The sequence below is a fragment of the Ambystoma mexicanum genome, chromosome 6p (genome assembly GCF_040938575.1).
Source record: "Ambystoma mexicanum isolate Mex_15411 chromosome 6p, UKY_AmexF1_1, whole genome shotgun sequence".
Classification (NCBI taxonomy): Eukaryota; Metazoa; Chordata; class Amphibia; order Caudata; family Ambystomatidae; genus Ambystoma; species Ambystoma mexicanum.
Window position 1 is genome coordinate 1,525,517,976 of NC_090935.1, and position 26,541 is coordinate 1,525,544,516.

A 26,541-nucleotide genomic window follows, 5' to 3' on the forward strand; every position below is an offset into this window, starting at 1 on the left:
TATACAGGAGTCCACCTTCCTGGTAAATCCTATGCATCCCAGGAGGTTCACTCTCAAGCTGGGAGCAGGCCTGTCTCCTTAGGCCTTCCAGAGATGGGCACTCACGTTGGCCTTTACTGAATTCGTCCCTATCAGGACCTCCTTCAACTAACAAGTCTTTTAGTTCAGGATGATCGTTGGGGTCGAATACTTCAGGCATCGCCACCTCCTCGTCAGGCCCGGGCGATTGACCAACTTCCTCCACCGCAGTGGTAGGCGAGCTCGGGGGAATATTCTCTTTCCCTCGTTTTGACTTGTAGACTCCTTTCGCCTTGGGTTTCCCCTTTGGCTGGGGCGGCGTATTGGACTTGGCCAATGCTGCCCGTGCTTGAGACCGTGTGTAGGGTCTTTCGGCAGTGTCTCCTACGAGCCCTAAAGCTCTGAGATCATTACCCAACAAGACCTTTCCCGGGACGTTTCTCTGAATGCTCACTGGAATCCTGACTGCTGTACCATTTAAAGTAAGATTTACAGGTATTACTGGAAACATACGGAGGGGGCCGTCAGCCAATTTAGTGGGCATCAGAGTAGCTCTGGCAACTTCCTCTGAGTCTACCAAGGTAGAATCCACTACAGTGCGACTGCACCCACTATCCCTAAGAGCTGGAGTATCCACTCCATTGATCAGCACACTGTCTTTAAAGTAGTGCTTGGTATTATCCGGAATCCTAGCATAAGCCTCAGCGACTTTAGGCTCCCAGGAACCCAGGGACACTAAAACTACCTCAGCCTCTATCCCGCTGGGAAACGAGTCTGAGGAGAAGGATGCTCCTGTAATCTCTTCTTCCTCGTAGGAGGAGAAGGCCAGATTAGCGGAGTGGACCCCCAAAGGTCTAACCTTACAACAGGGATCCCCCTTCACGTGGTCAGTTGCTCCACAAGAAAAACAAGCCCCATTGGGTCTGTTTACGTAGGGAGGCTTATTGTAACCAGAGTTCTGTTTCGGAGGCTGACCTCCACTACCCTGTGAGTTCTCTTGTGTCTTACCCTTGTTTTTCTTTTTGTGGCCCTTATGGGAAGAAGATTTAGCAGATTCCCCACCCTCCATATCTTTGGACTTTTTCCCTTCCTCCTGCTTACCAGGATGAGTTTTGTCCTTATGGGACACTCAATGTGACACCCATAAGTCTGCTGCAATGGCCAGCTTCTTAGGATCTATCTCCTTCGAATCGGCCAAATGCTGCTTAAGCTCCGGGGAAGAAGAAGCAAAAATATGTTCCAGCATGACAAGATTTATCATGCCTTCGAAGGTAGAAACCTTATAACCTTCGACCCAGCCAGTTAAGTTTTTCAAAGATTCAGCGACATAAGATACCCAAGTACCACCTTCCTTTTTCTTATACTCTCGAAAACACTTTAAATATTGGGCCGGAGTCTTCCCAAACTTTAAAATGAGAGTTTGCTTTAACATTGCGAAATCAGCCCGCTCAGCCTTCGACATTTCCATAATGGCACTACAGCCAGAATGGGGCAGTCTACTGAGCAACCACGCAATCTTATCAGCATTGTCAACTTCTTGAACCTCGCATGCATACTCAAACGCATTCAGCCAGTCCATAATGTCATTCCTTTCTTCATACACACTGAGCAGATCTTTCGGAAACCGTGGATGAGAGGAAGCCCCAGACCCATGTCTAGGACCCTTGGACCCATTTGCAACCTGAAGCTTGGCCAGTTCCAACTGGTGATCCCTGTCTTTCTGTTTTTCTGCCTGTTCGATTTTTAGTTTGGCTATGCTGAATTCAAGCTCCTGCTGCCTAAACCGCAGCTCTTGCTTCTTGAATTCAAGCATAGCCTCCCCATCAACACTGGCAGAGGAAACATTAGACATCACATCCTCCCTGTCCTCGTGGTCGCGATGGATCAGTGCAGCGGCAGAACCGTCGGTTCTACCAGTGAGAGCAGCCCCACCACCTTCTGCACTGTCCTCAGAAGTTATAGCGTCAAGCTGCGCTTCTTGCCACGCCACGATTCTTTGGATCATTTCCAATTTTGTGCCTTGAGAGGAAACACCTCTCTCCGCACACATCTTTTTCAGCGTTTCTGATTTGGAAGCATTTAAAGTTAACAAGGTATTTGTTTCCATACTGTTTGATAGGACTATGGCCTTTCTAAAGTTATACTACAACAATTCACTACGTGTACTGTTTGGAATAACCTGAAATGCCTTAGTTCGAGCGCAACACTGGATACCTTCAGTCGTATCCCACCGCTGCCACCAATTTGTTAAGACGGATTTCTGAACTCTGTCCTGGTGGCGCAGAAGTTCAGAAGGCCAACCTAATTACTTGGAACAGGGTAACCTCTGGACGAGCCAGACCAATCAAGGTAGCGATTGCGGCGGTCAAGACTAGGTCTCAAGAGGGTGAGGGTGACTGAAAGCCCGCAATGAGCACACAAAGCAAGAGCGCTTACAAACTACTCCAAACAGTTGTTATATCAAAAATAGATACACATTTATTTTAATGCCTTTAAAACAATGACCGTAGCGAGAAAATCACAATATCACAATATTAAACCAACACATACCATATCAGCACAATATATATACAAATACACAGTCGCAAGCGTTTAAAGCACGAAATATGTAGTCCACCTGAAAGGAAAGGAAAACAGGCAGTGCGATAACGCTTTAGACTCAGTTCGCCTTCAGAGGCACCTAACTAGATGGAAGTCCGAGCCCTGCGAAGAGTGGAGCCTTGTGCTCAAAGTACCTGCCACGCCGGTGCCAACGGGCAAAAGGGGAAGCTCTTCGGAGGAAGTCAGGCAGTTCGGGTTAGTGCACAGCAGAAGGAGAACAGGTTCCGCAACTCAAGCGCAGCCTCCACAGCGGGCAGAAGCAGAGCGCGAGTACGGCCAAAAGGGTGCTGTTTTTACACAGCAGGGAAAAGCAATGGGATACTGCAGGAGGGCGACCAGATCCTAGCTAAACTACTCACCGGTCCCCGAAGCAAGCAGACCCAGGCTTCTCCACGTTAGTTTCAGCAGCTGGCAGGTTCAGAAGAGCAGGGAACGCCTCGTAGTCGTGTAGAGCAAAAAGACGTCCCAATCGACGAAACCAGCACAGTTTGTTGCCGCAGCAGGACAACGGAGCGGCCGTGTGTATTCAAGCCAAATGTACACTCCTCCCTTCAGACTTGGGAACGCCAAGTGTACGAAGCGTGGGAGAGTGACAAGGACTCGAAATACAACACAACCTGGCGGCGGTTACAGAGCAGGACTCCCTTGTAAGCTGGTCAGTCAACTGGATGGCCCAGAGACACTTCCGAAGGCTTACTTGGCAGGAGAGGATGAAGTCGCCGGGAATAGCTGTTCCTGCTATTCCAAAGGTCGAAGCACCAGTGCAGGCCTTCTGGTTCGATCCAAGGAGGAAAGGGTTTCACAGGACGACAGCAGTGCAAAGGAGGATTCCTTCAGCGGGTCACCAGCGATTCCTCGGTCCAGCCTCTTGGTTGCAGGATACTTGGCTCCTGTATTCCTTCGTTCGTGAGAACTCAGGAGATCGACATGGTAGTGGTGTTTCCAGCTCCCTCTTATCCACGGTTCCCTTCGCGCCAAAACGGAGGGGAGCCAATGGGAGATCCGCTCATCAATACACATACCATACGTGGACCAATCACGGACCACGGTGGTCCCAGGCATTCACACCACCCTAGACTCTCTGGCACCCAGGATGTGTATTGGGACCAGACATCCCAGCCCACACCCTGGAGGCACACAAACGACATGTAGAAGCCCGCGAAAGCAACCACGTTTCGCGGGAAAGTACATGCCCAAATAAGGAAGGCCCCGGGTCGGCCAACCTGGGGAAGGTGAAGGGAGCAAGACGGTCAGTGGACAGGACAAAGGAGCCTCGTGGTCTGGCCATTTTGGGAGCCAGGCCACCATTTTGGGTTCAGTGCGAAAAACGTGCTCAGAACGCCAAAAGGAGCTCAAAATAAACAAAACGATCGCTGCCACCATTCCAGTCCCTGAATGACTTGCACCGATCAAATACCATCCTAAAAGAGTACCTAGGGCCCGTAGAAGGCGAGAGACCCAAGAGAGCTGTAACTTAGCTTACAGTGCCCTCTTGTGTCATGTTGCACTAAAGCCGCAACACGATAAAAGAAACTACGGGAAACAGCGTTCCCCGGTACTGACTGTCTTAAGGGCATGTCAGTTTCCCCGTAAGAAAAGGAGCGAAAGCCCAGAGGAGTGCGGCAGAAGGCTGCACTTCTCTGGCAAAGTCAAGAACAAGGTGTAAAACAACAGCAAAAAGTTTAGGGGTTGCCACATGGAAGGAAAATTACCTACAATTACGAAATCTTTCCTAACACCCTCTTGCTTTTCAGATCTGCCACAGAGCCAGGGGACCACGCAGGTGGTGATAGTGCTAGGTATAAATATCCTTTAACATAACATAACTTCTTCACTGATAATATGGGATCGGTCACCTCGTATTGAACGTTATGGGTGACTTTTAAGTGTGTGGTGCGGGGGGAGTGTATGTCACGAGAGTCAGGGATGCTGAAATTGATGCAAAGGGAATTGGCAGACAGCGAGGCACATATCTAATGGCTGCAGGTGGAGGCAGGCTTTGTCAGTTGCCCAGCTAAGCACATTATTATAAGAGAAGAGCTGGACAAATGTAGGGCTTTGGCCCAGAGAGAGGTGAAGTTCCTATGGAAGAAAGCAGCTGTTAGGCAATATGGGGTAGGTCAACAAACTTGTAGACTACTCGCGAAGGTGGCCAAATCGGCCAAACCTAGAACACATGTCATTTCCATCAGAGATAAATGTGGGGATCTGCATTATGCAGATAGGGAGATTATTCAATCATTTGGTGCATTCTACTCTTGCCTTTAGTCATCACAGACTCATGCTTCACAGTCCGAGTTAGGTGCATTTCTTGATCATGTGGCAATTTATTGGTGTGGAGAAGAGGAGCGGGAATGGTTGTGTTGGCCCATTGTAGAGCATGAAATCATCTAGGCAATTAAGGCGCTGGCGTCCAGGAAGGCTCCCAGCCCAGGCGACTTTACGGCTGAGCTTTATAAGTACTTTGCATCACGGCTGGTACCACATCTTTTAGAGGTATATCAAGAAGCTTTATGGGAGGGGCAATTACCGACTACTATGAAGGAAGTGGTGGTCACTGTGTTATTGAAACCCAGGAAGGCAGCGGATGAGTGCTCTTCCTACCGCCCAATCTGATTTATCAATCTGGATAATAAGATATTAGCGAAACTGCTGGCTACGAGATTAGCTCATCTGATGAACAAATGTGTCGAAGAGGACCAATATGGATTAATCCCGGGACGCCTTATATCTTATGATTTGTGCCGCATGTTTGGTCTACTGCCTGCGGTGTGTCCAGCTGCGGAGAATGTGAATGAGGGAGGGGTTTATATCCATGGTGTCATTGCTTTATGTTTCACCCAATGCTCTAATCAGGGTGATAGGCCACCTAAAGCCAGTCATCTCATTGGGGAGAAGCAGAAGGCAGGGATGCCCTGTCTCACCCCTGTTGTTTGCCCTAGCGATCGAGCCGCTAGCTGAATTGCTGAGGACCAGTCATGTACATAGGGGGATATCATGCTGCACGGAAAAGGCTATGTTTAACAAAAAGGGAATACTGCTTTTTACAAAACAGGGACCATCCTGTACATGAGAAAGAGGTTGACTATAAAAAACATTACGGCCAATTACTACATCAAGACTGTTACTATCAGACGCCTTGTAATAGGGCACTAATCCTACAACGCTAAAGGAGCAAAAATTAAAAACCATGTATCCCTCCTGATGAACCATTATAAGGAAATGGAGAAACATGTGTCGAGGGAATTACTTTGAGGGAATTACCTTGAGGGAATTAACAAGTCAATCAAAGAAACAATTTGAAAAAATCAATGAAACAATTTGAAATTGATATATCATTTGAAGATAAGAATCATTTTGATATTGACAAAACAATCTGAAATTGATGTATTATTTGAAGAGGAAAGAATCTTGAAATTTGAGAATCTAATTTGAAACTGAAAACATAGTTTGACCATTTCACCATGAGCCAATGAAATTGGGTGCAAAACAAAGGATACTCAGGTTTTTCTTTCTCATAGGGGGATACAGTTGTACAATCATAAGGTGGTGGTGACTCTCTATGCAGAAAACATGGTACTTTTTGTCAAGAACCCGCAGGAAAATTTGGCACCGGTTATGTAGTCTCTCCAAATGCTGGTTACCCACAATCCGTGTTTATCGCTAACTAGTGAGCCAGAATACGGGCCTTGCATGGCATGGCTATGCATTTTATGTTTTGGATACCACTTTCCAGAAGGGCAGTTTCTAATAGTAGAGGGATGGAAGGATAAAGGGAATGTTACCTCTCTGGATTTGTTTTTATATTTCTGGTTACAAGATTCCCTGAAAGGCTTATTTCCAACCTTTCCGAAAGAACCAGAAATGGCCCCTGTCATGGATGACATAATAAGGTCAGTGGACAATAACAGGACAGTATCCAGGCTCTATAATAAAATATTGGATACTCGGGAGGGATGGGCAGAGTCATCTCGCAAGAAATGGGAGATAACGTTGGATTCTGCTATGACTAATGAGGTGTAGCGGTATTGCTGTGCAGAAGGAGGTCTATATCCAAGCCCGCATATCTGGAGCTACTAACAACATGGCTGAACTGTTCAAAATCTGCAAGGAACCTGCCACTCCTACTTCAGTCTTCTTTTCTCATCTGCCATCCCTGACCCCCCTGCACTGGCCTCTTGCCTCATAACCAAAACTCAGGACATCTCCTCTACACCCCTCCATTCTCCCTCTCCGCTCTCAGGCCTCCATTGGCCCCCCTCTTCCCTTCCCTCTGCTCTCCTCTTTCTCACTCATCTCACCAGATGAGGTCTCTTAACAAGTGCTCTCTACGAAAGTCTCTTCCAAACAGGTGGTCCCCTGCTGCTTCAGAACTATCAAGGACAACATTACCTCCATTGCTCCAGCCTTGGCTGATTTCTGCAATCACGTGTTTGCCACTGGCTCCTTTCTGCCATTCCTCAAGCACTACCTTGTGCACACTCCCCTCAAAAAGTCTTCTGCCAACCGCTCCTGTCTGGCTAACTACGGCCCTATCTACATTATCCCCCTTCCTGGGCAAATTCTTTGGGAAGCTGGTCATCTCCCAGCTGAAGCATCACCCTGAATGTGTTGGTTGTCACCAAAACCACCAGTCTGGCTTCAGAGCAGCCAGAGGCACTTAACTGCTCTCCGAAACACCCGTGAAGACTTGCTCTCTAATCTCGATTTCAACTCTCCCTCCGATCTTATCCTTCTTGACCTTTCCTCTGCCTTCGATACAGTAAATCATGACACCCTTATAAACTGACTCCGTGATTCTCTTGGCATCACAGACCTGGCACTGGAATGGTAGACCATCCTAGGTACAACTGGGTCCTTTTCTCTCCTCCATCACACTTTCCACCTGCGGCGTCCCTCAGGGCTCTATCCTCTCGCCATGGCTTTTCAACTTATACCTCGCCACTCTATCCAATTTGATCTCTGCCTTCTCTCCTCACCAGTGTTATGCAGACAACATGCAGCTCTCCTTCAAGCTTCCCTCCACTGCCTCCTCTTCTTCCTCTCTCATTCCTGACTGTCTGACTGCTATGTAGGCATGATGTGCTGCTGATGATCTCTGCCTTAATGCCAGTAAGACTGAGATCCTTCTCATTGGGACCCCAGCTCCCTCCTTCCCTCCTAATCTCTGCCTGCCCTCCATGGGCCCCACCCTTCACCCTCTTGTGAGGCAAAAAACTGTGGTGTCATCTTCAACTCTTCTCTCTCCTTCTCTCCTCACATCACAGACCTTGCCAAGAAGGCCCACTTCCAGCTGCACCTCCTCAGACGCATTCTCCCATTCCTCACCTTCCCCCAGAAACTCTATGTCTCCAGAGCTCAGTCCTCTCTAGGACTACAGCAACAACCTCCCCCTCAATCTGTCTAAATCCTCCCTTTGCCCCCTTCACCTAATCCAGAATAGGACTGCAAGACTTATACTTGGCCTCAAGCCCAGGGACTGCATCTCTCCAGCCCTAGAATCTCTCCACTGGCTTCCGGTTGCTGCGAGAATCAAGTTCAAGACCCTCTTTATCATCCACAAGGCTTTCTGGGGCCTGGGACCCCACTACATCCAACTCTCTTTCCCTAAATACCTCCCTGCTAGAGCACGTCGGTCTTCTAGCTCCAACTCTCTGCGGATCAGACTCTTTTCCAAGCAGAGAGTGGTAGTTAGATCTCTCTCTCTTCTGCAGGTGCCCCCCTCTGTAATTGCCTCCCTGCCTGTCTCAGATTTGAGCCAGATCTCCTAAGGTTGTGGAAGTTTCTCAAGACCCTCCCTTTCTCATCCTCCTTCCCTGCTAATGTCCCCCCCTGCCTCATTTTGACTGGCTTCCTGGCTCCTTCTTATTCTTACAGGGCACCAGGCCCTCTTTGACCAGTCTACTCCAGCACGTGGTCTCCCCTGGACCCCCTAACCTGCACTTGCCCTTCTGGGCTCCCTCCCCCTGCACTAGCCTGGTTGGGCATGCACCCCATTTGAGCCCATCCAGCCCCTTCCTCGCAAATAGCACATAGTCCTTCTTTCCCCTGCACTCTCTGCATTCCCCTGTCACTCTTCCACCTTGCCTCCCTTCGCACTCGCCACTCCGACCTGCACTTCCTTTACCTTCTTAGCATTAGTGCATTACGCTCTGACCGGCACTCCGTCCCCCTTCCCACTCCCCTGCATTTCTTGTGACTACACTTGAACGATCCAAATGACTCAACGCCTAGTAAGACCGGTTCTGTTGTTCTTCATCCCTGTCCCTCTCTCCTTTTTTGTCTTGTTGCGCCTGGTTACACCTTGTGCTGTATAGGCGCATTATAAATACCCAATAAATAAATAAACTAAGAAAATACATTTCTCCATCAATTCTATTACACTGCCATGGTGTTACAAAGTGTCTTCCTTGACACCCCAGATAAATACCTCGGGTGCGCAGCCTTACTGGGAGACTTCCTCCATGTGGCGTGGAGCTGCCCACCCTGTGTTTCACTTCTCGGAGGAGGTGTTTGAGATATTGAGTGACATAGTAGGGGAACGAGTGGAACCAAAGCCGGTGGTAGCTCTACTGGACTATAATAAACATGTTGCAGGTCGAGTGAGGAGGTTGGCCGGGCTGCTATTACTGTTGACGAAAAGGAGGGTGGCAATGGTATGGGGAAGGGCTCAGGGTCCTACAAAAGAACAATGGAAATAGGACATTCTCTACTGTAATTAGAAGGGGACTGCATATGGAATGGTGGTTCACCCTTGTGCTAAGTCTAAAGGTGTATGGGGCCCTTATGGACAGTATTTAATCTTGCAAGCAAGACTGAGCCAATTGAATTTCGATGGGAGGTAACCTATGAGACTGGACATAAAGTGTTGAACTTTGAAGTGGGGTGGGAGATGATGAGTTGGTGGTTAATGGGGAGATGCATAAATGAAAGGCATTGCAGCAGGTGATCACGGACCTACCCATAAGCATTGTTTTGGTATAAATAGGATGGGGACATGAACAGTGAACGGACTTCGGGGTGGGGGAGTCACTGAACCACTGTTGTAATTTGCTTCTTTGTTGAAAATAATAAACATATGTTAAAAACAAATGAATAAAAAGAAAACAATCAGACACTATACCAGGTGCACATAGGCTTCATTCCCATTAGAGGAATGGAAACAGCACTACTATCAATATGGGACGATCTAAAAACCAACGCAGACTCCAACGTCAAATAGACACTAATACTACTTGATCTATCAGCAGCCTTGGACACAGTCCACTACGAAACACTCATCAAAAGACTTGAAGATTTAGGAATTGGCAACACTGCGCTACTCTGGCTAAAAGTCTTCATGGCAGAAAGAACAGAAATTTCTTGGATAGCACCATTCGAGTCAACACCCTGAAAAACTGTGGAGTCCCACAAGGCTCATCACTCTCACCATTATACTATTAATCATCTACAGGACCCTCCTCACTAACCTCATCAAAAGACGCGGCCTCACCTGCTACAACTACGCAGATGACACACAAATCATCTACAAAATCAAGACTAGTTAAGAATAAAACCCAACCCTTAACAACTGTCTCACAGAAATAAACCATTGGATGAGTACCAACAGGCTTAAACTCAACTCGGACAAAACAGAAATCATGCTCGCACTCAATGACCTGTCGAACCATCACCATATTCCAAGGCCCGCTGAATTAGTGAACCCACAAGAACCTTCCAAAGTGGTCAAAAATCTTGGAATATTAATGGACAACGAACTAACACTTGACTTGAACCGCAAGTCAACACAGTAGTAAAGAAATGCTTCATCCACCTACACACAATCAAGAGGATACTCCACTTCTTTGCCTTCCCACAAAGAACACTCGCCGTCATTTCTCCCGTCATGTCAAGAATAGACTATGCCAACAGCATCTATCTTGCAAATTCCAGAATACCTTATGAGAAATCTACAATGAATGCAGAACGCAGAAGCAAGACTACTGCTCAGACTCACTAAGCAAGTACACATCACACCAGCACTGAGAACACTGACCTTTGCTAGCAGTCAAAAAAACTAATTTTCTTCAAAACGCTCTGCTTTATACACAGAGCAATCCAGAGCCAAGGAGCAGAATTCATGCAGGTAAAAATCTCCATCTACAAACCAAAACAAACATTAAGGTCCAGCAATGACATTCTCCTTGAACCGAAACAATACTCAAAGCATACATTTGGGGATTCAGCATTCTCTTGCATAGCACCGAGACTTTGGAACTCACTCACAAAGGAAACACGAACAACAAAAGATCTCCTAGGTTCAGAAAATCATTAAAAACATGGCTCTTTCAACACACAAAGCTAAATGGGAAACATCATAGAAAGAAACCGCCAACCCAGAACAATAGAAACATCGAAAGCAACAAAAATCTGATTGCCTGAAACAGGTCCACCCAAAGAAATGACGCGTCCTACTGCAAATCACCATAGAATAATACTAACTCATTGGATCAACATAACCTTCAGAAAATGAATCAGACCACTGCCCGTTAACCCTACAAAAAACTCTCTAATCCTCTGCCCACTCACCCTCAAACAATGAATAGACCAGACACAGAAAAAACCAACAACCACCAACTACAGACACTCCACAGTACCCAACAAGAAACCAATTGCACACAAATCACCCTTTGAACACTCATGCACCAAATACCACATAACGTCGATCAAGTAAAAACAAACCAGACCATAGAGAAAAAAAATCCAAACTGAAGCTACAAACAGCACATCAAAGCTCTCTTGTGCTTTTCCATCTCAATCCCACTAACTGAGCCCTCCCAACTTTTCAGATCTGCCAGAGCAATTCTATACCATGAAAATTGCAGCAGTGTGCAGTACAAATCAAAATAACATAACATAACAATGTCCATTAACGATCAGCTACATTGATTCCATCTATATCTATTTCTTCCGTATGCTTGCTGTAAACTCACCTGAAACCAGAACAAGCTCGTCTGGTGAGGCATCACCCACCACCTCAACTTGGGATGCAGTTATCACATCATGTTCCTCTGACACAGTTGCTGCTTGCTCAAGCTCCTCTGTTGCTTGCCCATTCTCTGCCTGTTGCTCGACGGGGGCTTCTGGTTCGGGTTCTGGTTCAGGCTCTGGCTCTGGTTCTAACTCTGGTTCTTTACCTCTGCGTCTGCCTCTCCCAGATCCCGATCCTTTGTCTTTCCGTTGCCGTTTACTTTTGGCCTCGTGCCTTTAGGAACAGTGAAGCATAAAAAACGAATTATGTGCTGGATTGTCATTATGCCTTTTTAGTCTGAAAAATTATTTCTGTTGTCAAAGAAAATATTTACAAAGGGCTAAAATAAACCCGCATTAGAATGATGTATGATTATGTTATTTGAAATTCTTGAAAAAATCTTTTTTTTTCATTTGGAATAATGTATTGAGTTTTTGTATGTGTCACTTTTCGTAGGTATCCTCGAGGCATAGACAGATAATAGCCCGGCAGTTGGCTGCCAGCCAATGAGGATGCTTGGGTCATCACCATTACTGGCTGGTACATGCTCAACTTCGAAGTACTCTGATTGCCTACTTCAGACCTCACCTGCCAGCTCCCTCGCCTCTGCCTTACACTGCCCCAATCCCTGCCCTCCCTCCTGTCCACACCATATGTAATACCTTTGCTTGGTGTTGATGGTCCAGCTGAAATTATGTGTTTATGAGCAGAAATATAATCCTGCTAGCAACGTTCACATATTCATCTTTGCATTTATATATTAATAAAAAGTGGGAGCGTCGAACAGAAAAGCTGCACATGAGAACAACATCAGTGCTGCAGAAATCCCTTCTCTGGATGCTTTCCATAAGGAGTGAGTACAACACGGACCGGATGTGGCACAGTGGGTGGAGGAGGAGGATCATAGTGGGAACATTATGCGCTGGGGACAGCACGGTCAGACAGCATAAACTATGTACAGCATATCCATGTAGTTTGATATCTCAAATGCAGCTTGAATGTTCAGTGTCTACAAAATGGGGAAGGAGAAGCATGACATTAATGGCGAGGGGCAATGTCCTGGGTGAAGGTAGTGTCCTTCAATGGTTTGGAGGTTGAGTTCATGTGCCGATTTCAGTGCAGGAATAGAGGAGGGATGTTGTTCTATCTACGGCGGTGTGGAGTCCTAATGGAAAGGGGCAAGGAGAGAATCAGAGAAGAAGTGGGAGTGGCAGACTGGGCAGCAGGGCACAGAGACATTGGGCTTCATTACGAGTCCGGCGGTAACTTGCTGGTTTTTCCGGCTTAGTTACCGCCGGACTTGTATTACTATTCCGCCTCCGTGATTCCCGTAATTACCGGGGCATTACAACCCCGGTGTCCCGGGAATTCCAGAGGCGGAATTCGGTTAATCCCCATTCACATTGAGTCCCATAGGACTCAATGGGAATGGGGACCATGGACACCGGCACCATCTCGTGATGGTGCCGGTGTTTCCATGTCCGCCTGCAGGACTCCGAATCACCCGGTATGGAAACACCGGTGGCGGCGGGTTTACCGCCACCGTTATTTCCATACCGGGTGACTCGTAATGAGGCCCATTGAGCATAACAGCAGCATTTGCTTTGTTTCGTCACTTGAAAAAGTGGCCATACATATGTGAATGCAAACATATTTGAATACATCCTCTCACTAAATGGCAACTCACTTGTGAATCAATTAATTCAACGGTTGATTTAGTGGCACCAGTAATGACGTCTTAATGGTAGTGATATCCATGGAGTAAATATCACATTTATTATAGAGATTTAATGGTTACTTCTTAAAAACTGTACAGTCAGTTCTTCAATCGCATGGACCCAAATGAGCAAGTATAAATGAGAATAAAAAAGTCAACAAACAATGAAAAGGATTCTTTGATATTATGAGTGGCCTTGGTGTGCCACTGTGTGACTTTCATTGAGTTAATTTTGAAGCACTTGTAGATTGCAAGCATGGATGAATAATGAATGACTCATCGAGCACAGCCTTCTTCCGCAACCCCATATTCTCACTACTCAAGCTGTGGGGAGATGTTGAGTTGTAAATTGGGATGAGATATTCCATTTCACTATAATGATGATGATGGCTCTGCTTGTAGATGACTACATCTCAATTATTTTTCAAAAATTCTGTCAGAAACATTAATAGTTTTTTTTAACCAGTTTTTCAAACGGACAACCCACATATCAAATACACACAACTAAATGTTGCCTATGTCATTTTTCACATTTAACTTTCCAATAACAATAACCTGTGTCAAGATTGGAAAATGCACACTCCATTATTTGACAAATGTAAAGAACTCAGCATAGAGCATTCTATTCTGACCAACAGTGCCACAAAAAAGGCATATGGTAATTCCCTTGACTGATCTCTCTCCTTTCTCACCTCACGTGTCACAGCTGTGTCTGTCCTAGGCTGTGAGCGCCCTGAGACACCTGGGGGAGTGTTGTGCTATACAAAAACCTATCTAGTTAGTTAGTTAGGCTTTGCATCTTCCTTTCGCTCACCTTTCTGAAGAGTTTCTCAGGGACTGGCACTCTTCCCTATTGTCTTTAACATCTTTTTATCTGTTTGTTTGTCTCTTTGCACTCTCTGTATAACGATGTCAATGAAAAAGAACTCCTGGTAACTTAAAACAGCGTCTGTAAAAAATGAATGTGTAATCCATCCAAGACAGGAGTCTGTGTCTTAACTCAGAACCCGAATCCCCTAAACCCTTCCTGATGTCCTTGAGGAAATACCCTAGCCTTTCCACGGAATCCAAAACATTTTACAGTTTTGCTTGCCCACAATCTGTCCATTGAACTCCAAATTACAGCAGTTACACTTCCTCAACCATAGGAAAATGTTTCTGTTCCTTGTCTTCCCTCAAAGGATAGCGTGTCAGCGACTAAAGAGACTCGAATACACAATGCAGCCAGACTGTGTGAATCATATCACATCTGCCTTCAGAAGCACGTATTGGCTTATTGTTCAGAGGTACATTGATTTAATGATAAAGCGTGCAACACATCAGTCGCCCAGGAATTGATCACTTTATGGTGGGAAGATTACAGCGGTGCATGGAACTGCAGAGCGTCTGAAATGGCAGGCAGGAACAGACGCAGAAGACGCAGAAGTGGGGAGAGGCACAACAGGCAACAGGAAGAGGAAGTGAATGGAAACTGAGTTCAACCCAACCAACGAGAGTCACGAGTGTGAACGCCCCATGAACCACCGGTGCAATTGTGATGAAACGAACTACAAACCCACCAAAAAGAGAACAATAGCGTGTACGGTGGATATCGCCATGAGAGGGATATAATGGGGCGGACACCGCTGATGAGACTTTTGAGGGGAAAGACACATGGAGCAGCAAGCAAGGACCAGAGAGAACAGGTGTTTTGGCGCCTGGACAAGGTGCAAATGATGAAGATAGTGCAGTGGAGGTGATAGGGAGCCCTCAGACTCTTACCTCAACAGTGTGCGAAAAGAGAATGGCATGTGGGAGAGTGGCCACTTGCAAAACCAGCAGAAATCAGTACTCGCATGGAAGCTTGCTGGCACACTGGCAAAACACTTCTCTCCTACACAGGAGGACACTTTGAATGGGACCATTTGAGTAAATCCATCATAACACGTTTTTGTCCTTTAGAGGTTTAGCCCTAGGCCTTACAGGGATTCACTGGCCAGTACACCTTTGTATTGTAAAACAGCAAAGAAGAGTAAGCCTTGGACTCACAGGGTAGGGAACAGACCAGATAGACTGGGTAAAATCAGGTAATCTCTCAACATATTATTTGAAAATCCTGAGAACTGTTTTTGTTCAGGTCTTTGAGTAAAATAGCCTGTGGTTTAATGGGGAAGTCCCCCACCATTATAGGCATTCATTCCAACCCAACCTATTGCTTGTGAAAATAAAGGTGCTAAACCTTAATCTGTTTAATGCGTTCTGTTGATGCTTCATCACAGTTGTTATAGATGAGCTGACTTGTGGCTTAGGGAATAAGTCATTTAATCAATGACACCTAATATAATGCATACATGTATATTTCTGCTGTGCACAGTCCAAAGTCACAGGACAAAGCTGAAAGGTGAAACGACCACAGTTCAGACACCAAAGTGACATGCATCTTTAATTTTTCAGCTTCCTTGTCTTATCTTCTTTAATAGCCCATTCGCATTGGGAAGGTGGACTAATATGACACGCATGTCTGCTGACAGCTCTTACCCCATCAGTATAAAAATAATCAAAGACGCCTGTTAAGGGCCAAAACCAAATGGCTGCATTGAGTTTCCATTTCAATTAATCGGGCCTATGCTAAAACACATTGGCATTTCCAATGTCCAATAATACCTGGTGGCAGAGTTCTAGCACTGTATTCATTGGATGCTATGTAAAAATAAATCAACATTATTCCAAATTTAACTGTTGCAGTGTGATTACGAGCAAAGGTGTCGCCACATTAACTTTAACAGAAATAACGTACTAAACTTGCCTTGCGCTCATCTGTTCTAAAGATGAAAGTGGTACTTGCCGGGAAGCATCCCCTTTTCATAATTGACACCACATGGCTTTAGCCAATCCCAGGATGGCTTTTTGTGGTCCCAAATACGAGTTTCACACCTCACCATCTTGTAAGGAGGAGGACTTCTAAAGATCTTGCTGCACCCACAACAAACACTTGGTGCCTGTTGAGCAAGGGATGATATGGGCAAAAGGAGATAATGGAAGGCAGATTAATTTATTCTCAGAGAGTCAGAACATGGGCCGGAGTATGGAAGCATTGGAGCTCTGTATTTATTTATTTATTTTAATTCTTGTACCGTACCACACACCCGTAGGTTTCAGGGCGCACAGTAAACAAAACAGAACAAACAAATATGAAAGAATCAGGAAAATGCCACTAGATGATTATCCACTTAGAGGTTGCAATTGAATAGATGGGCTTTAATTCTTTTTTTAAACTCATTAAAAGTTTTGATCTTTATCAGGTCAGAGGGAAGAGCCTTCTAGGCAACGGGAGCCTGGACATTGGACATGGTGCCGCCAAAGCTGGCAAAATTGAATTTAGGTCGACAGCATCTCGCCTGATCATAAGATCTCCAAAGGCTATTTGGCTGGTACTCCTTTATGCAGACGTTGAGATAGTTGGGGGCTTCCCGATTCCAGCACTTAAAACTCAAAGCTAAGGCTTTATGAGTAATATGATGTTTCACAGGGAGCCAATGGCGTTAGTGATATGGTTGTGTTTTGCAAGGCCATGGGTCGCCCGCATCGCCCCATTTTGAATCACTTGCAGCGCTGTAGTGGTTGCTTGAGAAGTGCCAAGCAACAGACTGTTGCAGTTTTCCAGGCGTAAATTCACCAGGGCAGTGGCCAACACTGACATGATTTTAGAAGAGATAAACGGCGAATGTGGCTAAGCAATTTATTAATGTAACCACAGGAGGCCCGTGTGAGCGACATGGTGTTTCATGGTTAGCTCGGCGTCCGAAATTACGCCCAGGGTCTTAACAGTCTTAGCCACAGAGATATCAATATCTGCGATGGTAAATCTCTGATAATCTGTGGGAAGTTTTTTTAATCTCAGCCCGACGCTACAATCATGAGCTTGGTCTTGTAGGTATTTAGGGCAAGGGAATTAGCTGCCATCCAACACTTAATAGCGCCATAAGTGGTGTTAATGCCCACATAATCCAGTGAACAGACACCTGAAAGCTCCATGACCACCTCGGTGTCATCAGCGTAGTTGGTATAAAGGACACCCACGTCGTCAAGAAGCATCAGGAAAGGCAGTTTATAGATGTTAAAGAAGGTCGGCGAAATAAAAGACCCATGTGGAACCCCACTAGATATAGACACAGGAGCAGAGCTTGCATCATGCACGGGTACTCTTGCCCTACAGGGCCCTAAAAAGGATGCAACCCATTGGGCAGCAGCTTCTGAACAACGCACCAGGTCTCTTAACCTGGCCACCAAGTCGACCAGGTCAAAAGCTGCTGAAAGGTCAAGCAACATTAGCAGAGCAGGATGACCTTTGTCCACAATGCTGGAGAGATTGGATTTCAAATCCAGCAAAGCAGTTTCTGTACCATGTTTGGTTCTAATACCTGACTGTCGAGGTCCAAGAATGTTATTATCCTCAATAAATCTTTGGAGTTGAAGATAGGCCACAAGACGTTTAGAAAAAAAGGCACGTTTGTGATTGGACTGTAATCTTTAGCAGAAAAAGGATTGAGATTATTATTTTTCAACAGAGGGGTAATTTACACCTCTTTTAAAAGAAGAGGGACATGGCCTTCAGCAAAGGATAGATTCACTAGTTTCGTAACCCAGTCAATTAGGATGTCCAGGCATCCTTTAAAGATGCTGGAGGGGTAATTATCACCCGACAATAGGTGGGTTTCATGGAGACTATGATCTTAAACATTTCAACTTCTGTACATGGGGTGAAGTTGAACTCTGGCCTGTTTGTTACTAATGTGGGCTTAGTGAGATTAAGGGGAGAATGGATAGGGTCTGCATTATGGCTGTAAGTCTCCCTGTGGTCAGAGTTGGATTGTTGATGTTTTGCGATTTTAGAGATAAACTCATCATGAATCCCTTGACACCAGGCTTAGTCTTTATTAGGCGCTGGACCAGTGGTTGCCTTACCTTCAAATATCCTCAGGATCATGATAAACTCTCTGGGGCTACATTTTGCCTGTGCAAGCCTGTTATTAAAGCTAGAGGTCTTGGCCTCGATAATGGCCGCCTTAAACCTATTTACTGTTTGTTTGCAAAAAGAAGGTGGCAGAGGAATAGGATGCTTACGCCATTCCCTTTCAGCAGTCCTTTTAAGATGTCTGAGAACCAGGATGGCATCATTGAACCATGAGTTCTTATTGGCTTTTGGTTTAACAGATCTTTTTTTAAGTGGAGCTATAGTGTCACTGACTTCATTCAAAGTGTCCATGAGATGTGTAGGTAGATTGGTAGCATTACTAAACTTGTCCAGGTGGTGCAGTCTGGGTCTGAGCATGGCGGACAGGTTAGGAAAAGTAACATTTTTCACAGGGAATATCTTTTTCATCAGCTCGGGAACTCCCAGCATGCTAAACTGAACAGTGCAGTAACTCCACTGTGATTAAGGAATCTATCTAGGATTTGCTGTAAGAGGGGGAGGACACTCCTTTACAAACAAGTCCCCATTCAAAACAGAGAAGCGTGCTCCAGCTTATGGTGGTTTTCTTGAGGAGAATACAAGTATCCCTAGGCAAGAGGCATTACCCCTGGTGACTTCAATTTCATAGGAGACCAAGAAAAATACATTGGGCAAGGTTTCAGCCATTGAGCGACTTTGAACCGCGATGGAGCTGCAAGACTCTTTCAGGAACCAGTCCCCCATCTCGGTCTCAAACAACAACTTCACATGTTGAGCCACCTGAGAGAGCCAGTCGTTCCAACATAGTTTGGGGCCATCCATGTTGAAATTGAGCAGCTCCAACCTGCTCGCCAACTCTGAGACATCTGAACCGACCATCTAGACATGCTGTCTGATAGACACCAATTAAATACCTGAAGGCTGCCAGGCCATCTAGTTTCCTGTTTGTTAACACACAGCCCAATGATTGAATACTGCCAAGCAAACTGGGCACCTTCATACCACAGCTTAAACCCAAAGGAAGGGCCCTGAAGACCAGTCTCACACATTCGAGCTTCTACATAAGACTAAGGTAGAACACGTTTGGTTAAGTTCTCATTCTGAGGAATCCTAGTCACCTTGGACCCACCTTGGGCCATAGACAGTGGTTAGGTCCCCCTTTCTTCGCTTACACAAAGTAATTTCCAAAAACTATTTTTTGTCTTCCCATGTTTAAACCATTTGCTTATGTGTTCGTGCCTGCAGTGTTACTCTAAGTGATTCTGCTGGCATGTACGTTTGTTTTTTTTATGAAGCCTGCCTTTTCTGTGTGTTTTCCCTTCCAGGGATGGGTTATTAGATTATATGGTTTATTCGAGTTTTTGATCATTCAGTGATGCATTGAATAATTTGTGTAACCTTGCCTGTACGTTACTTTTACATTGGTAATTAACCATATTGCTTATGCTGCTGATCAGTTTGCCCACTGGCGACAGTATGAAACCAAGCTGAAGGAAGTATATTATTTACTTTTGTCTCTTTAACCTTTATGACTGAAACCTCTCTCCTCCTCTCCCGGGCTGATTCCTGGCTGACATTGCACTGGTTTACCTGGCCACCCTCTGATCCGGTGCCCAGGTTCCCTTCTCCGCCAGTCGCACACCTGCACTGCTCTCCTGGTTACCCCCGCACTTGGGACCGTCTCTGTCTCTGTATCCCTACAGTCCCACCACCAGCACGTGACATCTGATACCTGCACTTACCCTTGCACTTGCCACCTGCTGGCCATACTTTTCTATTTTATTTATTATATTATCCCATGTACTGCACTGGTCGCTCCAGCATCCCCCCCCCCTGCACTTTCTCTCCTCCCCCTTCCCACGCACTTGCGCAATCTGAATGACACCTGGCCTAGTATGATCGCTGTCTGTCGTCCCTCTGGTCCCCCTCCCTTGCCTCGTCGCGCCTTGAAGCACTTGTGTATAGGCGCGTTATAAATGCCATATCATATCATAACACCTCCCAGCCAAGCTGTGGCTCAGAGCTGTGCATAGAAACCTTGTTCCCTGACTACTTCTTCAGGCCACAAACGGATTTCATAAATGTACGCCGTATTCTACCATTCCATACCATATTTGTGACAATAGTTTGCCAGTTTCCAAGACCTACTTACCATGAGCAGGAAAAACCCAGCCCCTCTTCCCTCCCCTCTTCCTTCTTCCAGGAAATTCGGCAATCCACCTGAGATGCAGATTTGGACCTTAATGTCTTAACACCTCATTGTACTCACGCACTATCACAGCTGAACATAAACTATGCTTCATCAAACTAATACTTCATCAGGGGGAGACTGGTTGGCTCAGTTGATCTGTCTACACTTGCACCTTTTTTGCTCCTGCCCCTTCATGCCCGACACAGTCATATCAGAGGCAGATGCAATATAGGGGTGGTTTGCGCTTGCGTCTGATTCTAGTTTCTGGTTCGAACCTGAACTTTGTCGTGCTCTGTACCTAGCAGGAGAGTAAGATTATTCTGATTTGTGATGAACTGGCTGGTAATACAAAATCCCTTTTGTAGGAAGGATAGAAGTGGTGTAGAGGGCACCGAGTAGCCACATTACTTTACTGTGAAGGCTACACTTAGTTCCCTTTGCCACATTTTCATGATCAGTAAATGAGTGAGACTACTTTTGCGAAGGGCATAATCATGCCTGCCATGTAATCAGGCACGGATTGGCCTATAGGGCAATAGGCCCAAGGCTGAACCAAAAAACACAAAATTCTGTGGGACAGTTTTTTGAGTCAAAGTGGGCCACTTTTTGGCCAATTTGGGCCAGTTTGATGAGTTGATTCACTCTGCGGCTAGTAGTTTTGACCACAATTTCAGAATAAATATTCTTTAAAATGCACAATTTCCATCACACTTTATAAAAAAACTCCCCCTTGGTTCCTATTCAAACAGGGTCACAAAAGGAATGAATAGCCATTTTGCAACTGTGAGCCACTTTTTCATTCTTGCCCGAGACAATTGTATGGCCATGCCTGATCCCGGGGGCCAATATTTGAAGGGCGAACTTGCAATGTCCCTCCCCATATCTATAGAAGATATCGGCAGGACTACACAGAGTGTGGTGCATTTAATCCCTACAAAATTATACAATAAGGAATAAAGCATTGACGACTACTGTAGATATCATTACAGTACGATTTTAGCCTGTAATGCAACGTACAAATACCAAAAGTACTTTTCTTTTTAAAGGAAAATATCCTATTAGTATTTCTCTAAGAGACTTTTCTATTTTTGGGGATTTGCGGGTTTGATATAGCATGGATTTAGCTTTATAAGGAGCAGCAAAGCACTTCAAAGAGAGGTTATTGAGGTAGAAGGTTCTTATCTACACGGTACTGTATGATGATCCGTCCAGACCAAGAATGGCTTACATAAACCAAGATGTGATGGTTAGGTGGGGGGAGCGGGTGGGTCCGGAGGTGAAAATGTAGTTGGAAGCGTGCACTGTTCAGATTGTCTTAGGTTACGCACATTTACAGTTTAAAGTACGATCAAATAATGTGTGTTGCCCTGAATCACATAGCTTTTGGTTAATTGCAGGAATCAAAATTAGGATTTAAGGTTTCAAGGTCAGAAATGTCATAAATAGTCCACCACTCCCACTTTGAAAAAATATACCTATTAGGACATACAGATGAATAGAGACTTTTTTCCTTTGCATTTGCAGCTTTGGTCATTGGGGGAATTTTTCTGAAAATGTAAGTGGTACCAGTCAGAGTAGATAAGAATATATATTCGACAAAGAGGTAGGTTGGTAACAACATTTGATGTGATTGATACAACTAATCCCTGATGGGCTGATTCATAAAGGTTCTGAATGAATTAAAATAATTTAAGGCATTTATAAATTGTATATAATCTTAAAGTACATTTTTCCACAAGTACTCACATTTCGTGACTTGAATTAGCATTTTATGGGATTTATATAAAGAAAAAGCATAGAGGGTACAGGTTATATCACAAATCATGAATTATAGAAAGGTTTCCAAGGGGTGGATTAAAATATGATCACTATGTTGCAATGCCTCCAAGGGAGGAGTAAAGGAGGTAGCGACAACAATACTCATGATTTTTAATAGAGAAACACTTTTTTGATTTTTTTTTGTCCAACTTTTTTGTGATAAAACTGTTTCCATTTTAAAATAAACAAATAACAGTCTTCAGTAGTTTGCAATCTACTGGTACTGTACATATTAAAAATAAATAAAAAAATGTTATAATAAAACACCAATACAAATTAAAAACTCACAACGAACAGATCACATCAGCAATAATGATGCTAATTCAGACATGACAAAACATTGGGCCTCATTAGGACCTTGGCGGAGGACCATGGCGCTATTAGCACCATGGTCCATGGCGCTAAGTTGCCAACTCCGCCATGGTGGTTGGCGGACTTACCGCCCCATTCCGACCTTGGCGGGGCGGTAAGTCCCCAATCCCCATTTACCCTTCCCCATTCCCATTTTTGCCCCATGGGGCATAATGGGAGTGGGGAAGGCGTTAATTACGCCACCGTAAATTACGGCGGCGTAATTAACAACAAGGGGCCTCATTAGGACCCAGGCGGTAAGGGGTTTACGCCAGCGTAAACAGCGCCGACCCTTACCACCTGAGTACGAGATCCCTTAGCGCCATGGCGGATTTAACACCTGCTTTTAGCAGGTGTTAAAATCCATGGCGCTAAGGGACCTTGTTGTTAATTACGCCACCGTAATTTACGGTGGCGTAATTAACGCCTTCCCCACTCCCATTATGCCCTATGGGGCAAAAATGGGAATGGGGAAGGGTAAATGGGGATTGGGGACTTACCGCCCCGCCAAGGTCGGAATGGGGCGGTAAGTCCGCCAACCACCATGGCGGAGTTGGCAACTTAGCGCCATGGACCATGGTGCTAATAGCGCCATGGTCCTCCGCCAAGGTCGTAATGAGGCCCAAGGTCCCTTAGCGCCATGGATTTTAACACCTGCTAAAAGCAGGTGTTAAATCCGCCATGGCGCTAAGGGATCTCGTACTCAGGCGGTAAGGGTCGGCGCTGTTTACGCTGGCGTAAACCCCTTACCGCCTGGGTCCTAATGAGGCCCATTGTGATTTACAAAATTCCAACATCCTTATATGTCCTATTGGTGTTAACAATTCTTCTATAAATGTTTCTTTGATAGTATAATAATGTGTTATAGTCATCTACTGTAGTTTTGGCTTCTGGGGTTCTTGACTACAGCACCCCTCTTTCTTTTCTTTCATTTGTTGACAAGTAGTAACATCACTGAAGCAAGTTGTTGCTTGCTGTCCTGACAAGAGTTTTGTTACAAGAAGAAGTATTGAGAAAGAGTGACATGCTATCTTGACAAGAAGAAGTTTCTTTTGAAGAAAGTGTTATATGATAGCAGAACAATTGCATTTGCTTTTGCAACCTGTGTTTTATGAGAAAGTCAATCACCTTTGCAAGAGGGATATTGTGGAAGACGTTGGGCCTCTTTACAAGTATGTCAGTCCAGAAAAAGCGGTGCCGGTCACTCCGTACTGGCACCTTTTTCCAGACTGGCACACTACGAGTTGCGATGCCAGAAACCCCGCCAACGCAAGTGACCTACTGTATCCTGCAGCACCCTGAATGGAATCTGCGAAATGACGCGTCGGCTGTGCCTGAAACACCGGCACATCGGTAGTATGGGCACATTCCGAGTACCGACTTCATGGAAACACCAACATAAAAGTGGCGCTGGCACTGTGATGACGGCGCCGGAAACACTGGCATCGCGGACCATGCGTTAAACAGTGTCAGGTGTGCAGGAACAGGCCACAGGTGGCCAAAATCAGCTCAGGTGCACACCATGAGCACTGGAAAAGCACAAAAGGACCAATCCCACACCCCACAACCCTTCCAACACAACCATGCTTGCAGCAGCAGTAGCAGTAATGGAGCTGGAGGCCCTGCATGCAGGTATACAACTGGAAGAGGGAGAGGAGGTGGTGGAGGCGTAGGAGGAGAAGGAGGGTCGTCATGGCCATGCAAAATAACAATGGCCAGTAGGTAGCACCCCGCAGGCAGCCAGCATACCCTAATTAAGGGCCACACCCTTCAACCTCAGCCAAACACAGCTCCACACCCTGTACCGGCTAGACAGAGACACCATCACTTCCATAGTGGACCTGATCCATGATGACCTTGTCAGCCTCATCCAGATCCGTGCTGCCATCCTCCCCTTGCTCAAGGTAGTGTCTGTGCTACATGTCCATGCCACTAGCACCTACCAACACACTGTGGGTGAACTGCATGGGCTATTCCAACCCTGTTTTTCGAGGGTCCTCTTCCAGGTCCTGGATGCCCTGCAGCATGTGTCTGATCACGTACCCCTACCCAGAGCACTTGGCCAAGTCAATGCCACCAAAGTTGCATTCCATGCCATGATCGGCATGCCCAATGTGATTGGTGTATTGGACTGCACACGTGTGAAGTTGGTGGCCAGGCATGCCATTGAGGCAGTGTACGGGAACCGTAAACTTTACCACTCCCTCAATGTGCAGATGGTGTGTGATGCACACCTCATCACCCATTGCTGTGCAAGATTTCTGGGATCAACAAACGATTCTATGGAGCAGAGAGCAGACCTGGCTTTTGGGTGAGTGTAATTACCAAAGCATGTGCACTGTCGAATTGGGGGTGGGGGCGACAACTATCTGCAGTGCATGTGTGTAATTCAATGTCTGACACACAAATAACATGCATGAGTTGAAGGGCATGACTTGCATGTGTCAAATGGCCAGACAGAGCATGCGCATGCACAATAACATCAAAGCTGGACTGGAACGTAAAATGCACTACAGGTACCAGAATGCATCACACCAATGTCCCAAACCCCTCCAAAAACACACTGAGCACAACCCACACAGCCTGAAGCCCAGAGTAATCATTCAAATGCAGCTCACCACCCCACCTCCCAACCACTAGCATACCCTACAGCAGGTAGCCAGTTCGCCTGCCCATTCCATGTGCACATACACATATGCATGTGACATGAACAGCAACAAAATAGCTGGAAATATGAATGGATGGGTGATATAACTATTATAGAACATGCAAATTGAAACCAGATCAGAACACGCATTAGTCTGAGTTGCTGGTGGCGTTGTCATAGGGTCATAGGGCAAGGTGGGTGTGAATGGGTGATGGAAAAGCGACAGCAAACCACCCATCCACCATGCATATAGACCAATCATATTGGTTGTATGGCAATCATTAGCCTGTCATCGCCTTTCCCAATCCAATCAATTCCTTCAATGCTACACCTCTGTGTATGCATCCACATTAATCATTTTGCCTGATTCATAGATGCTCATCAACCACTCCCATGCAGCATATCATGTACATAAAAATGCAAGTGTGACTCCACACATTTATTTATTTATTTTATTTATTGGTCAGTTGTTAGGCACTTATATAATTAGCAAAAACTGTTTCAAAGCGCTCACAGGGCAACAGGGTGGGGGCAGGGGAGGTAGACAATGCATTACAACAAAGATAAATAATAGTATTAATAGTATGACAAATCAGAAGAATAAAGGGAGGGGAAGACGAACCTACTATGCCTTGTGAGTGTTCAGAATGTGCAAGTACATTGGGGAGGGAGGTAAGGGATAGGTGCTGTGGTGCTCATGGAGAAGTGCTCAGGGTGAAGTGCTAAGAAGAGAAAAACGTAAGTGCAACCTCAGTGGGGAGGGTGAGTCTAAGCAAGTGCAGTAAATAGACAATGAGAGATGAGGCGGGTCAGGGCCCGAGGATACATAAGGGCCATGCACATCAGTCACGCTACTTCATGATTAGCAGGGAAGAGAGGAGGAGAAGGAAGAGGTAAAGAGAAAGGTCTTGAGGCTTTTTCAAAACTTAAGGAGGTCCTGCTCAAGACGCAGAGGGAGAGGGGGACTGTTCCACAGAAGGGAGCCCGCCAAGGAAAGCGATGGACCACCAGCACTCTGATTAGCAAACCGCTTCAAATGAAAGGAGTTGGTGCTAGAGGAACGCAGGAGTCTAGAAGGGGAGTATTTGGTCAGGAAGCATTGAAGATAGAGTGGTCCCCGGCCCAAGATAGCTTTGTGGATGATACAGAGGGGGTTGAATTTAATCCGTGCTGAGACCGGGAGCCAGTGAAGGCTTTGTAGGGCAGGAGAGATGTGGTCCCTGGGATTGAGGCCAAGGATGAGTGTTGCTGCCCT

General features: G+C 45.7%; 1 protein-coding gene across 2 annotated transcripts in view; it reads right to left on the reverse strand.

The window, feature by feature from the left end:
- Positions 1 to 26,541, reverse strand: part of HEMGN (hemogen) — a 212,267-nt gene that overhangs the window by 30,067 nt on the left and 155,659 nt on the right. For both annotated transcript variants that reach the window (XM_069626391.1, XM_069626390.1), the window contains exon 3: positions 11,592 to 11,863. In XM_069626391.1, the coding sequence (XP_069482492.1) occupies positions 11,592 to 11,863 (272 nt within the window). The remainder of the gene's footprint in view (positions 1 to 11,591; positions 11,864 to 26,541) is intronic.